This window comes from Thermobia domestica, chromosome 9 (genome assembly GCF_964235325.1).
Source record: "Thermobia domestica chromosome 9, izTheDome1.hap1.1, whole genome shotgun sequence".
In the NCBI taxonomy this organism is placed as follows: Eukaryota; Metazoa; Arthropoda; class Insecta; order Zygentoma; family Lepismatidae; genus Thermobia; species Thermobia domestica.
In genome coordinates, this window is record NC_137462.1 from 284,469,052 (window position 1) to 284,486,482 (window position 17,431).

A 17,431-nucleotide genomic window follows, 5' to 3' on the forward strand; every position below is an offset into this window, starting at 1 on the left:
CGGCGTCCGAGCTGTCGCCCCACTGGCCCCTTCCCCATGGTACGGCACTGAGCAGAATCTTCGTCACTTCAATAGCAATCTTTCACTTATATATTACTATTATATTGATAAATTTTATATAAATCTCTACCAGGAGGGATAACTGTTCCTCTCTCATCCTTCTAACTGACGCCCTCTGAATCTCACCCTTTAACTAACTTATTTTTTGTTAAAGAAAGCTGTGTTTACTTTAACAATCGTAAAACACATTTACACCTGTTACTTCCGATGCGAGATATGGGATTTAGACGCTCCATTTCAAATAATGCAAGTACTGTACATTTTCAAGAACTGAAGTCTGCTGACATCAGAGATCATATGGAATGATCGAAAGATCTTCCCTATCTTTCCTTTCCTATCTCAACCTGTGCTAGTGTACCTACTAATATACAATATAGAGCGAGACTATAGAGTAGTATTGATTTAGTGTGGTATCCATAAAAGAGATGCGACAGTTGATAAGAGATAGTTTATTGTTTGTTTATTTAAGGATAAGGGGGTAGTATCGAAGGAGATGATGCAATAGGGTTAGGAAAGGGGGAAAGGTCAATTGATTGATAAAGAACACGTGATGTGTTTCACAATGATAGATGACGAAAGGAAAGGTTGAATGACCACTACGAAGGTCACATTGGATGACCCCTGGAAATGGCCCCATGACCCAAGATTGACCCCTGTATAGGGACCACGTTTTTTTAGGGACACCCTCCCCCTGTTTAATGAATTTTTTAAAAAATATGAAATTATATTTATGTGCACACAGGAATTGAACTTGGGAAAATAGGAAATAACTTTATTTTATTTTATTGCATTATTCAGCCATATTTGATTACAGTACTAAAGACGGAGTCTTGTTCTTGCACATCCATCACCGAAGAACTTAAGACATGAACTGAGGTTTTGCGCGCTTTGAAAACCCGGATGAATTGACCTTTGTACGATTAGATAAACTTGTTGAACGACGAAACATCATGTGATGATGAGTAATTTTGACCGTTGATACATGACTAAACATCATGTGATAAGTAATTGGAGCTACAATCGTATGATTAAGTAACATGTGATTGATGACTAACCACATTTGATTAGGCATAAGATGAACACGTGATAAATCTGAAAGTACTTTAAATACAAGTTCTAAGAGAGAAAATATATAAAGACACACAATGCAGTCGTATGAGAAGAAGGACCACGGCGATATTGAAGCATCATTATCTGATGCTGAAACAGAAATATATGAATCATCTTCAGATGAAGAATTTGATATTGATGAAATAGATTCATCAGTATTAACAGTTTCAGAAACCCCAGCATCATCACCATCAAGATTTTGGAGTTTAGACTGTTCTTGTAATAGTCAAAATGTGGACCGAGAATGTATAAAGAAAGCTATTGAAAAATGGAAATTTAACGACACGTTAATATGTGATGGTTGCAGAGAAGGATCGTATCATGTGTATGCGCATGATTGTATGAATTTACCCCCAAAATCATTGGAAGTTCGTGCTTGGAGTGTTATAGCAAGCCCTAGTGTTGAAGATGATGTGTTTTACCTGTATGCCAACACCCACATTATTGGAATACTAACAAGAGAAAAATTTTATGAAGCATATTTGGAACTATTAAATGATATAGACTATTTTCCGGAATTACTAGAGGTTCTATTAAGAAAAGACAGAAGGAAAAATGTATCCGAATAGTGTGAGTGTTTTATGTGTGTTATGTAGTGCTAAAAATATTAATGTGAATTGTGTATTAAAAACAATAAATGTATACTTACGTGAGAATAATCCGCTGGATTGCAAATCAAGTACTCTTCATGATATTGGATCATTTGCAGCAAAGTATTTATCTCTTGATAAAACTCTTGGTGAACTTTTTGAATTGTATGAACAAGAACATAGTGAAATCTCATTTATATGCTTTATGCGTAAAACTTGTGATCTTTTAAAAAATACAGAATTTGTTGGACAAATTATACCATATTTCATTCAGCGCACAAATGAAATTTCACCTTGCGTAAATCAATACATTATTGATATTCAAGGTTTTAAAATGTCTGATAATGAATTTATTATTCGTGAGTTTTGTCTTAGCGCATGTGATGATACAGTAAATTTCCATTGCTTGGTAAAATCACCAATAGAATATAACTTATTGTCAATAGGTTGCCAAAAACAAATTGATTGGCTGACATCGAATTTACACGGTTTGAACTGGGATAGTAAAACAGGATATACTGTATCATTCATACGTAACCTTGTATATCAATTATGTACAATGAATTCAACCTTTTATTGTAAAGGTTTAGAAAAATCTCTTTGGATTAAGAGAATATTTGCATTAGATAATGTTATTGATTTAGAAACGAAAGAATGTCCAGCATTAAATGATTTGTGTGGAAATACATTTAATGAATATTGTTCTTTTCACAAAAATGTTGTAAAGAAATCAGGATGTGCATATCGTAACGCACAACAGTTGAATTACTGGTGGAAATATGAAAGATCAACAGCATTAACTAATGCATTATCAAGATTGTAACGAGGATTTGTAAATTAAATGCATGAATATAGTTTAAAAATTTTTATTGTAAAAAATATATATACAATAATAAAAAATAAAAAAAATTACTTGTGTTTTCTTTTTAAAATGTTGTTTACATGCTTATAAACAATATCATCATTCTTTTTTAAATTTTTGTTGTTAAACAATTTTAAACACTTTTCAAATGATTGAGTGCGAATAATATGATGCAAAAAATATAATACAAAGTATCCGCATAACACAGAATCATCGTGCTGATATTGTTCACTGTTTGTAAAATATAATTTAGTATTTTTGGATAAAAAATTTTTTATTTCCTTGGGAATGTCCATAGCAAGACTGTCAAAATAGAATCCATGTTTTTTCTCATTAATGTACACTGCTACCCAGTGTGATCCACTTGAATTGGATGTATCAAGATTAATTACAAGTGCTGCAGGTGGTTCTACCATTACAGGAAGTTTATCAATAGGATAAATCCCGGTAACACTTGCACCAGTCACTTTATCAGTCACTAACACTTTTAACAATTTGTCACTATACATGATTATTATTTTTTAATTATAGTAGGTATGTAATTATCACTGTTTTTCACATGTAAAACATAATCATACACTTTTACATATTCACTATATAGTAATGCTTCATGAATACTGCACCTATATTGTCCAAAACGATGTTTATTATGTGCACACTTGTGAACGTGGAAACTTAATGCAGTATACTTTGGACAGTCTATTTCTTCCAAATTTGTAACATTTCTTTGCAGAATTTCTTCAAGAAAACACTTTCTAGTTAATCCATACGTGTAAATACTGGTGGTATTTGAACAATATGATTGAATTATTTCCTTAAGAAGTGAATACTCTACATCGCCTTCGTGCCAGGTAATGCCATATACATTTTCACTTAGATATTTGTTTGTATTTATGATTGGCTCAGACAGCTTATTTAATGGATATGGTGGTTTAAATATCCAATTTTGTAAAAACGGAACGTCAGGATTTACAATTGCTAGTTCCTTTACAATAAATTCCTCATCATTATTATGGAATGCGGAGAAGTGTACAACAACCCTCATTCTACTCAACTGAATAAATTAGAAGGTGTTATCAGTATAAATATTTCTATCTTTGTCTATTTGTGCTAACGAATCAAATTGCGCATAGACAATACATGTAATTGGTTCAGTTAAAGTTTCTGAAAATGATACTTTTAAATTTACAGGAGAATCACGAACTACATCCCAAGTGTTGTCATCTAAAGTTCCAGTTGGAGATAGAATAAATGCATACAGAGTATATCCATTAGGATATTCTTCAAGAGTAACAGTATGTGAATAATTTTGATAATATATACCAGTACCTGATATCAGAGTATAGTAACTTAGAAGGTATAAATCATTATTAAAATCAGGCGTAAGGGGGTTGGGAGGGAATGATTTTGATCCAACATGTAATTGCAGTTTGTTAACGTTAAAGTTCCGGAACTCATATGGATTAAGATGTGATTTACCATTAAAGGCTGTGTTGGAAATGAAACCAATAACCAGACCTTTAGGAACATTACCCAGAAAGAGATTATCAAGGTTATATGACTTGACTTGTGCGGGAATAGTATAAGATCTTGTTTCTACTCTTGTGAGAGGTAACTTGGCCGTTTCTGAAACCATTTGTGTATTTAATTGCATAGCTAAATCTGCAGCAACATCAATACGACGTACATGTAGAATAACTTCCTCAAGTGCAACTTTGTAACTTGTATTTTCAGGAGACATTAAACAAAAGTTATCTTTACTACGATGTAATTTTACACGTAAACTTACTTTATTAGGAAGCATACGATCTAAACTTACAATATCAGTATGAAGACGTCCGTACATTTCAAAAGATTTACTATTTTTTATTTTATTGGCACGCTTTTGAAAACCATCATTTGTATTGTCTAATTTATTAAAATTTTTTGCAGTATCTTTATGCCACATAGCACATGCTAAATGTGTTTGAGAAGCATCATGAGAATAATTTAATAAAGTTTCAATGTATGCACGATAAGGATAAGATCCTGATGAAGAACTAATTAATTTATCATTTAACGAAATATCAATTTGACTAAATAATGAATGTAGGAAATTATTTACTGGTGCAACAACATCATCATTAACTAAATTTTTACCATCATCTTTTGTAATTTTACAACGTACATAAAGATATAGATATGCTGGATGAATAAATTCTCCTGTTTCTCCAGGAATAACAAATTCAATTGGTCCTTCGGATGTTAATGTAGAAATAGGTCGATATTCAGCATTTATAGTTGCTTCAATAGCTGTTTGTGTCATTGGTATTGAAAAGAAATCAAATTCATTGGTACAGCATTCAGAACTATCGGAATTTAGGAGCGACATTATGAAAAGATATCGTTTATATGTTTACGTTTTGTTGGTGGTCCAAAATTTACAATTGCAGGAGCCTTTCTTTTGCGTGACCGTCTCTTACCACTACCAGTTAGCAACTGTCCAACTTTATTAATAGCTTTTGTCTTTAAATTATTACCAGCTTCTTTTACACGTGCACGAACCGCTTCTTTAAATGGTTTATTTTCCAATACATCACCCGCAACTTGTATACCGGTTTGCAATGCTTGACGTCCTACAGTTTTTGCACCTTGTTTAAGAAATGGTAATGCAAAACGAAATAACCCTTTAAAGAAACTCCCTATACCATGTCCCCTTTGATATACAGGTCCTGAAAAATATGGTATTCCACGTCCACGATGTAAAGTAACACGTCTAGATCTCATTTTATTATTATTATTATTTAACAGGAGAGCGTTTAAAATGAAGTGTTACGGTCAGTGTCCCTGATCGGAATGGCAAATTTCGCCCTGCATGATCTTTTAATAGTATTTCAATTGTATTAAAACAAAATTTTGCAAGTGGCATATAATGAATATCTTCAAAGGTAATTGTTTGAACTTTTCCATAATTAATATCTGAAATTGTTGCTATACGTAGTAACGGAGCTTTTGTATCACCTAAAAATTGATATTGTATAATGTCGGTATAAATAAAAATTTGATGTGGATATCCAATATCTACGTATGGCTGTTTGAATCCACGGCGTTCTTTTACAAGATCTGATTTTTCAGAAAAACCTAATTGTAAAGCTAATGTAGGTGACAATGTAACAGATTCTACACGTTCATCGCATTCAACACGTACAATATTTGAAAAGCTAAATCGTATAAATCTTGATATTGTATTTAATTCATCTATTAAATGATGAATGGATGGATAATATCCAACAACAACTTTACTTTTCATAGGGTCTGCATTTTTAAATTTGTACCATACAACATTTTCACCTTCGGTGACGTTATAACATGTTAATGGAATATGTACTTCACTTAACCCTACGTACCAATCGGATTCTGATAATCGTATATTATTTTTCAACTGATTAATAAAATGTGTTGGATTATTTGTAGGATATACATTTGTACTAGCATTTGAAACTAATGTAATGTAAAAACTATCATCAATACTTTCAGAAATCATTTTCGTTTAAAGTGAAGTGTCAAGTTTGAAGTCCCGAAACGAAATGGTAATTTTAAACCGTGTTCATCTTTTAAGTTTACTTCTATTGTATCAAAATATTTCTTTTCAACTTTAACATAATGGGGTGTATGAAACACAAAAGATTTTACATTACCGTGTTGTACATTATATACACTAAGTTTTCGAATTAACGGTCCAATATTTTGTTGATGTTTTACAATATCAACACATACATTAATTGAATTGGGAATATTATAATCTAAATTACATGGAAATTTACCCCGTGATAATAATAAATCAACATTTCTAATTTTTGTGTATACTACATTTTTAATATCGTGTGTATTTTCATTAATAAATCCAAAAATATGTTGTAATCCTGGTGTAATACCAATCATACATTGATCTTCTAATTTTAAAGAATGTTTAATTACAATTTGATTTTTATTTTGTAAATATTGTAACATACGAACATTTTCAGGAATTAACTCAAGAATAGATTCAATAGAAGAATAATATCCCGGTGTAACACGAACATGATGACGTTCAACTTTATCATTGATAACAGTAGTAATTATAATTTCTTCATTTTCACCAACATTATAAAAACTCCACGGAATATTAATTTGTGTTAATGCAACACCCCATTCCCCATCACTTAAATCAATAGGTTGTGCTAATTTAACGCGAAATGAAGCTGTTGTATTATTATTAAAAAGTTTACTACTGGCATTTGAAGGAAGAGTAACGTAAAAGTCATGTGTAAGGTTTGAATTCATTTTGCAGACTGAATAGAATCGGATCTAATCCATGAATTCATACTTGACGGATATCCCAACCATTTTACATACATCCACCCATTTTTACGTTTTAATACTTTTTCAATAAGATAAGTTTTTTTTGAATTTATAATTACTTTTTGTAATTCTTGGGCGTAAAATATTCCTTTAATTTCTTCTCCATTCCAATCTTTTAATTTATAAGTCACAGGATTAGATTTAATACATTTATCGACAATAAATATTTCTTGTGACCATTTAGGTAAATATCCTTTTTCCAATACATGTTTATACTTACTAACACGAACATAATCACCCGGACTAAATTTACAACTTGTATTCTTTTTATTTATTGTATTTCCGTATAATGTTTTCCACACTTGATTCACATTGGAATCATTTACTTCTGCAGGCGCCATTTTAATACTTGAATGATATGAATGGTTATAATTATTGACAATTTGATCTAAGACATTAATATAACGATAAGTATTTTTTGCAGTAAAATAACGATACAATTTTTCTTTTATCGTTCTTATAAAACGTTCTGCTAAAGCACATTTAATTTCAGAATGAACACTATAATGATTAATTTCATATTCTTTAAACAATTGTTTTACATGACGATTATAAAATTCTGTACCTAAATCGGTTTGGACATTAAACACGGGTAACTTGAAATTTTTTAAAATTTTTCTTATTGCTTTTACCATTTCAGGACCTTTCTTTGTTTTTAAGGGGACACAATATGCATAACGTGAAAAAATATCAATACAACATAATATATACTTATAATTATTATTATACTTTGCAATGTTTTGCATATCTGCCAAATCCATTTGTAATGTTTCATTTGGTGCACTAACATAATACTTTTTCCGTTGAAAAACTTTACGAATTAGTGCATGCAATGTATATGCATCTTGAGAAGCTAACCAATTTTTAATTTTCTTTTTAGATAATTTTGTTTTACGATGTAATGTTTGTATACTTGATAAAGAATTAGGATTTGAATAATCATAATATATTTTTGATAATTTTGTCATTTTTTTACATACTATACTCTTTCCAATGTTTAAATAAATTAGATACTGCTTTAGGACTGGATGATTTTCTTATTTTACGAATACGTTGTCTACTACTACTAGTATTCAGTTTTGATGCTGGTGTACCAATAAATTCTTTAGGAACATTAAGATCTTCTAATAAATTTTTAAATTCATAAATACCTATAGGATTTCTTGAATATTTTCTTGTACGAACAACATCATTTACTAAATCTATAATATTTGAACCAGGTATTGTTTTTCCTTGGATACGGACTATGCCAGACTTATCCCACTGAATTTTATCAGAATTTGTTAACTGCTTTAATAATAGATCTGTTTTCCTACGTAGTGTTTTTGGTACTGAATGTAAAATGTCTGATACAAATGGTAAAATAGAAGTATTGTTATCCTGTTGCAAAGCAAGTGATGATAATTTTTCTTCTTCTTTTTGTTCATCTTGAATAACAGGTAATGTAATAGGTTTATGTGAAGAAGAAGAAGATGTATACTGTAAGTAACGATGCAAAGCTTGTTGATATAATTTCCATTTTTGTTGTACACTAATATCATGACGTTTTAAAATATTATTCATTTCTTCATCTAAACGTGATTGATGTGAATCTATTGATTTAAGATTGGACTGAATTTCATGTATTGCATTTTCAGGAACTAAAATCATTTTACGTAATTCTGACATAATTATCGACTAAAAATACTACTGCCTACTGCTGCTAGAAGTGGTCCCAAAATTAATGGTAAAAGTGCACCACCTTTCTGTAGTAACAACCTCTTCTTTTTCTTTAATGCAGTACGCTGCTGAGATAAAGCGCGCAAGATCTTTTTATGTCTACGTAATCGTTGCTTCTGACGAGGATTTAAAGGGATGTTTCCTTTTATTGTGTTTTTAGCTACTTGAGAAATTGTTCTTATTAAATCCCCTGAAGCATTTTGTAAAATTTGTTTCCGTTTTGTATTTTTGCATTTGCACAGAGCACGGAGCGTGCTGTAGTGTTGTTTTACCTTCAACATCTTGATAGCAACTAAATAAAAATTTCTGTATGCATGTCTTTTATGTTGGCGTATACATGCATAATTTCATTAGGAAAAATATTTGTACGTATTCGCAATGCATCGTTTGTTTTTTGGGTTAGGTCAAATAACAAATAAGTGTGAGGCTCACGTGTTACTTCTTCGAATACATTCACAATTTCCTTACTATATCGAGGCATAATTTGCCTTGCTAAATATTGTATTTGTAATTTATCACGAGGATTTTTAAATACTATAATATAATGTGCATTTAAACTAATATCACGTGCATGTTTTCCTTTTGGAAATAAATTTTGAATAATAAATATAACAGTCAACTTTTTATGATGTGCATACTTTGTAAATAAATTAGCAACATCGCCATTAGTTTCTGACATTAAATCATCAAGTATTAATAATGAATTTTCTTTAATTTCAAAATTATTCATGTCAGGTATCCCTTCTACAAAACGTATTTTTGCATGTGCATCCAGGTTTGGTATTACTGCACCATAACACCAAACAATATCATTAAATTTTATACTAAACATTTGATCACGTTCATTAAGTAATCGATTTACAAAACATGTTTTTCCTGCCCTTGATGGACCCGCAATTAAAATGGTAGAGGGATGTTGAAACTTTAACATGTTGTACTCAAATGAATGCATGCAATAGAGCTTTTGCTTTATATACACTCACACATTTAAAAAGAAAAGAGATAGAGGTTTGTAAGAAAACAATCAACGATTGTCCTGAACTTCTATAAGAAGCAAACAAATAAATAATTAACAATAAGCTTCTAATGAAGCGAAAGAACAATAAAATAATTAACAACGAGCTTCTATAAGAAGCGAAGGAAAAAAATAATTAACAATGCACTTCTATAAGAAGCAGTCCAACAAATAATTAACGACTTTCCACTGGAAATTTTAACAGACAGTTTCCAAAGAAACAAAAGAATATAAAAGCAGAGTTTCCATAAAAAACGAACTGGTTAAAAAAGAAAAAAAAAACATTCACACAAGTCACATTTACTCGTTCGTGGGCCTATATCCGTAAGGTAAAGTCGCACGTTTTGTTATTGGTATATTGTCAGTCACGTCATCTTCGTCAACTCGTTTACGTTTTTTATTTACCTCACGGTGTGTCTTAGTCTCTGTACGACTAAAGATGCGGAACCCTGGTTTACGCACAATACTATTTGGGTTTTCTATTACTGTGGACTCTAATTGTCCAGACACTAATTTATAGAAACTCTCAAAGTTAATTTTTTGAGAGGTCCTATCGTTTAGTGTTATCCCCCTAATTTTGAGTATGTGCCGAACATCCCCATTGGCATTAATTAGCCTATAACAATAATTTTTCGCACCTAGACCGTAGAAGGTTGTAAATTCCCAACCTTCTGGAATTTCATCTGTTAGATCACCCAGATAGTTTCCAAGTGGTAACAAAGGTTCCTCATCTTTTTTCTGTATATACATAATACTGTCAGTGTCACAGTAAATGGCTCTGTCTGGTCCTACAGTCGTTAGTAATTTATATAGTTCAAGTCTAGCCCACGAAGTAATAAAGGCAGCTAATATAACGTTTGAAAATTCCAGTGGGACATTTTCAGTTTCATTATCTCTATATGTGATAATTAAATGATCATCATTAATTGGGACCACACTTTGAATTTCATACCTTGCCGACGTTAAATACCTAAGGAACGTAACTTCGTCACTAACGATTACACTATGTGACATATCAGTGCGCTGTCCCCATTTGCCATATAATGAATTGAGGTAAAGTTTTGCACATTGCCTCAATCCCGGGTTCGTCCTGATGTTATCATAATTTAACTGTATGCCTTCATGGGCATAATAGTCCTCGATATATTTTTGCTTGTCTCCTTCATTTTTACAATAAGCAGGAAAACCAGAGGCTTCCTGCTTCATCTGAAGGAAGGAATTCACATAAGTTCCGAACAAACCACCTGAATTCCCCTCTTCAGGTTCCATGAGTTCGAATTCCCATATTTCGTGTATATCGAGTATTTTGTACCCTTTTTGAAGAGCCAGGTGTAACTCTGGAGTACAAAACGTACCTGTAATAGCACACTCATTGTCACTATGAGTACAATCATCAGTGTTTTCCTCTTCCATACATGTCCGGCATAAACCAAAAAGTAATCGGCCTCCAGCCACATACGGAATAATCGGAAAATACAAGTTTTTCGGGGGCAAAATAGTGCATTTTACTACACCATGAATACTTTCCACATCTGGAAAGTCCGGCCCCGTATGTATCTTAGGTGATTTAACGGGCATAGGCTTACGTGACATCACATATGGATATAACGATGTTATATCGGCGTAACATAACTTCTCATTACCCGTACAATTCACAAAAGATTTGAACACTTCAGTGCGTCCGCCGTTGTAACAATTCTTGGGAATAAGGAAATCAGGCAGGCTAGTACAACGTTCTTTAATAAACCTTTGTACGTCCTTATCCGTCTTTACCTTTTCATCCCAAGAACATTCCCAGATTTCGTATAGGTTTATACCTAAACTTTTGAGATACTTCCGGCGGAGCATTGTTTGTTCATATCTTTTTTCCATTGTATTGCATGAGTCTTGAGCGTCATGTAAAATGTCGTTACGGTTGAAAGGGTAACAACGCGGGCACGAGTGCCAGTAACAACCATAAAATTCGAAGGCAGCGTTGAGTCCCTCATGCCATCCATCAACTTGGTACCTACCAATATACTTTTCCCCACCTCTCCTAGCATGCTGGATTTCTATCCCTAATTGTTTTTCCATATACATAAGCCATTGCATAGCTTTAGTACTATACTTTGTCTTATGATGGAAACCCAACGCGGGAATTACGGGAATAGTATTTTTAGGTAAGTACAAAGTACGATATGTACGCATTGCAAGACCTGCAATGGTGGATGATGTCATGAAACATTGCAAACCATTCGTTTTCTCCTCGATAATGTCACTAAATTTGATGATCGCTTCTGCTAGAATTCTAACATCGTTTTCGCAATAAGACAGCATTTCCTTTTCGAGGTTAAACTCCTCGCCACTTGCCGCACGTTCTTGGTGCCAGGCTATTAATTCTTGTTTTTCTTCAGTGCTTCGTCCTTCAGGGTCATAGAATTCAATTGGGGGATAGGGACCAACATAATTTTGATTTTCCTCGGTGTTAAATAAATATGGGAAATCTCCCTTTCTTAAATTTCCGCGCAGGCCTAAAGTTTTGGGAAGTCTAGATAATTTACAACCAATAAATAAATAAAAATCTTTAAAGAAAATACGATTACCAATATTAATATTAAAAATTTTCTGACCCTGAATTACCACATTAGGAATAAGATGCTGCTCTTCTATTAGATTTCTAAGGCAGAAAAGACCATCATATCTGCTACCATTATGTGCAATACAAATTATACGTCTAAAGTCAGGTCGGTCTGCCAATACATGGTTAATAAAGTCCGTCATTGTCTTAAAAGAAAACGAACGATTTCCATTATTATCACCACATGTTTTACAGGACTCATCAATACCTTTATTCATACAGTTGTGGCAAATATGCTTACAGCATACAAGTACTACCACATGTTCCCTTTCACCGCGCGCATTTGGTGCCTTTAACATCGTTTCTATATCATATGCAATGTACATAAACCTATTAGTATGTACAGGCTCTTGTCGTTGTACAAAACATGTGTGAGTAATATCGACATGCTTACGACAAGTCGTGCAAAAATGTTCACCACACACATGGTTTGATTTTCGACGCCTGTTATCAAAGATGATACCACAATTAATGCAGACCTTAACATTATCACACACAGATTTCCCGCCTTTATTACATTTCTTATGATTCTGAAAACATGTACCCTCAGCAAACTCTCTATTGCACGCATTACATTTAATTTTATTAGTATTATAATTTCGTTCGTGTTTGCATTCACAAAGAGAACACTGAGTTTCACACTTATGTTTATATGCTAACCCATTATATGCTTGCAAACAATAATAGCAATACTTCAATTTTCCAAGTAATTTTTTAATGTATGGAATGGGTTCAAAATGGCCAACAGTGTCACCTCTCTTATAAAAAATAAAGATTTTATTCTCTGCATACTCTCCCGGGTAACGTACTATATATTCCCGGTCATTATTTTCATCTTCCTCATACACCACAATTTGATACTCACCACTTAAATATGATTGTATCAAATCCAGGTCTTTAAAATCACATCCACCCTTTGCTTTAACGTCAACTCCTGCCATCTCGCAGAGAACTTCTGCTTTAAGAACCCATGTATCATAATCTCTTGTTTTTAATTTATATAAACTTTGCTTACTTGCGGTGTGCTTTGTAATTCCCCAAACAATTGCCATGGGTAAGCAATACATATTATTGTTTTCTATGCGTATTAATCGCTTTTCTAAATAATCTTGATGTTTGGAATACTTTTCAACAGCACTTGCTGCATTTCTTCCGTTTCCATGCATACTCTCCGCTACATGGAAGCGAAACAATACCTCATGCCCCAAAAGGAAATCCTCATTTGAATTTAAAACTCGTTCAACTGAGGAAAGGACAGTTTGAGCAGAAAAATCGGGTTTTCTTCTAAATGGAACATATACAGACTTGTTATTTCTACTATTGCTACTATCAATGTATAGTCCAATATAATCAGTGGGGCGAGCATTAGATAACACATGTTCTAATGCGAAATTAAATAAGCTTTCAATATAGGCCTGTGGATTATCAATACGTCTTTCATTATCCACAGGTCTAACCGCGATTTCATGGCCCGTAAGGTGAAACTTACGAAACCGTTTTCTGCTCTCTCTTACTACTTCGAAGTTATTATTACTCTGATTTTCCCCCTCATTATTATTTCCACTACCACTACTACTAGTACTACCACTAGTACTACATTCAGTACTATTTGTACTTTTCCCATTAATGCTCCCATATCCAACAAACACGGGGTCAGGAGCATGTGAGGGTCCAGGTTGAGGATCAGATTGGTCCCCATAACCATGATTATCCTGTACACAAGGGTGATTGTATACAGGATTTTGTCCCTGGACTTGTTGCGTGGGTTTAACCACAGCATCGTCCACATTTTTAACCAATCTCCTCACTTCTTGTTCTTCATCGAAATTTAGATTTACTCCATCTAAAAATGCCAAGTCTTCATCACTCAAGTTACAATTTTCTTGAGGGGTCACAGTTATGGGTAATTCAGATGGAATTAAAGATTCATCCAAAACAAATCGCGAACCAAAATCAAAAAAGTTGGATAACTCTGTATTATTTATTCTATCTATTTGCCCTTCTCCGCACGCCATTAAATACATAAATCTGTCTTGAGCATAATTGTAAAACTCCTTATTACGAAAAAATCCATGTACAAATAACTCAAGCACATCGGCGGCTGAAACGCAATGATTTAAAAGTATAAGGTCATTACCTTCTAAAGCACGAAGAGCGTGTAATAAAGCCTCACATCTTACACTGGCTCGATGACCTAATCGCTGCAGCTCCATTATCGCCTTCCACGTGCTGAAGACACGAGAATAGTCATCAAGCCCGCGTAAAACTTCATGCAGGAAAAGTTCATCAATCATATTGAACTCACCAGTTGAACACAGGAAATCCATCTAAAACAAAAAAAAAGAAAAGAAAAGATTTTGAGTTCTATGTAATAAAAAAAAATCTAGCAAAACAGGCAATAATCAATAACTTGCTTTGAAAAACTATAAAAGAAATTTGTTTATTAATTACTGGTTAAAAAACAAGCTCATCTAAAGAAATGTTTAAGAACTTGGTTTTAAAAAGTCTTGTTTACTAACTGTTGGTTAAATAATTAATGGTTAAAAACAAGCTCAGCTAAACAAATGTTCATTAAATTGGTTTTAAAAAAGTCTTGGTTACTAATTGCTTTCAATAAATATATTAATAATAATAATTATGAAATACACTCACCTTCTAATTCTTAGTTGTTCTTCAAAAACTGTTAAAAATGGCCTCGCTAATGTTTATTCTGCAACTGCAGGGTCCACACACACACTGTAAAACAGTAATAATATTTTTTACTAAATGTTATAATTTTCAATTCAGTACTACTATTAGCACTAGTAATAAGTCAGGGGTAAACAACACGTTACGTCCAACGGCGTACAATAAAATGATATTAAAACGGAATAGATATTATTATATATATATATATATATGTCATTACATTAAACAAGTTTACGCATGTTTTGACGCAATCATGTGGTAAGTATTGCCACCTAGCGGTCTTATTCAAAAGCATTCAGTATAGTATTAAGGCGTCTGCAAACGGGTTCATAAAACAACACGTCTCTATGCATTTTTTTCCGATTCACATTCTATACGTGTTTCCAATAACAGTAAACCTGTATGTAGCCTTGTTCCAATTGTAAAATATCCTAAAGCCCATCGCAATATTTATTCTCAAACTAAATATAACAAAACAAAAGGCCCTCATTCTGTACTGCAGCCTACAGCAATATTCATTCTCAAACTAAATATACCAATAGAAAAGGTCCTCATTCTGTACTGCGCCCCACCGCAATATTTATTCTCAATCTAACTATACCAAAACAAAAGGCCCTCATTCTGTACTGCAGCCTACAGCGATATTCATTCTCAAACTAAATATACCAAAAGAAAAGGCCCTCATTCTGTACTGCGCCCCACCGCAATATTTATTCTCAATCTAACTATACCAAAACAAAAGGCCCTCATTCTGTACTGCAGCCTACAGCAATATTCATTCTCAAACTAAATATACCAAAAGAAAAGGCCCTCATTCTGTACTGCGCCCCCACCGCAATATTTATTCTCAATCTAACTATACCAAAACAAAAGGCCCTCATTCTGTACTGCAGCCTACAGCAATATTCATTCTCAAACTAAATATACCAATAGAAAAGGTCCTCATTCTGTACTGCGCCCCACCGCAATATTTATTCTCAATCTAACTATACCAAAACAAAAGGCCCTCATTCTGTACAGCGCCCCCACCGCAATATTTATTCTCAAACTAAGTATCGCAAAAAAAAGTCCTCATTCCACACTATAATTAAGCTTTCCCCTAAATAGTCCGTGAATATTCTTAGTATACCCCCTTGATTACCTTTAGTATCCCCTAATAGTCCTTAAATATCCTTAGTATGGGCTAGCTACCCTTTAAGTATCCCCTAATAGTCCTTCAATATCTTTAGTAAGGGCTAACTACCCTTTAATTATCCCCTAATTATTCCTTTAATATTCTTACTATGGGCTACTTACCCTTTAAGCATTCTTAATATCCCCTGATTATTCCGTGATTATCCTTACTATGGGCTAACTAGCCTTTAATTATCCCCTAAATAGTCGCTGACCATATTTAGTATTCCGTAACTACCCCTTGATTATCTTTAGTATACCCTAATTAGCCCCTAAATAGTCGCTGACCATCTTTAGTATTCCGTAGCTACCCCTTGATTATCTTTAGTCTTCCGTAACTAACCCCTGATTACCCCTAAATAGTCTTTCATTAACACATTGTGTCTTACTGCATAGTCTTTGACTAATACAATGTGTCTTAGTAAGTTGTCTGTTACTATCACATTGTGTCTTACTAAATTGTCTTCGCATTCTAGTTTGCGTATATAATCCATCGCAAAATCCATAAAATAAGCAAATGTGTTACATTATAATCTGTGTTTTGCAGTCTAAATATCATAAAGGGTAGTGAATCGGCTCATATTCCTACAGGCTACAATACAAAATGACCTAAAGCATTTTCATTTATTTTTATTTTACAAACTAGGCAATACATATACTTTTTCCGCACTTGTAAATAAAGTATACCAAAAAACAATTCCCCATTTCATAATAATTTCTTATTTATTAATCTCTTTAAATCAAAAATCTTCCATTACCATTCTCTAACTAAACACGAAGTATTAAGATTTACCAACACTGCTACAGGAAGTTGAGTCACTTCCTGTCCACGCGCTTCTTAGAATAAGTGTAGTTCAAACGTGGATTTGTGATGTAATTAAAGAAGATTATATATAAAGGTAAGTTTAATATCATTTTTAGCATTAAATTATTTAGTATGTACTAAAAATCAAATATTTCAAATTGATAATCTTTTTTTCTACATTTATTTTATGAATACTTATGAAAATATATTCGTTCTTATGTGCGTTAAGCAAATGATGGTGGCCTACACCCATGTGAATGTTAGCCGATCGCAAGCTAATGTTGTTTTCCGTGTTTTAAAATCAATTATATTGCGTATTTGTTATTGTAGATGCATAAAAATATAGCAGTGATTAATTTTAAAAGCGTAACAATTAGTGCCCATGCGTGCGTGCATTTATACGGAAGCATGC

General features: G+C 32.9%; 1 protein-coding gene and 1 long non-coding RNA gene across 2 annotated transcripts in view; one reads left to right on the forward strand and one right to left on the reverse strand.

Moving 5' to 3' along the window:
• Nucleotides 1-17,431, forward strand: part of LOC145694272 (uncharacterized) — a 112,638-nt gene that overhangs the window by 17,630 nt on the left and 77,577 nt on the right. The gene's annotated exons all lie outside the window — the stretch shown is intronic.
• On the reverse strand, nt 10,037-15,214 carry LOC145694270 (uncharacterized). The gene is made up of 2 exons (XM_081770362.1): nt 15,006-15,214; nt 10,037-14,680 (listed from the first exon to the last, which is right to left on the reverse strand). The coding sequence occupies exon 2, from the start codon at nt 14,678-14,680 to the stop codon at nt 10,037-10,039; it is 4,644 nt and encodes a 1,547-aa protein (XP_081626488.1). The 5' UTR covers nt 15,006-15,214.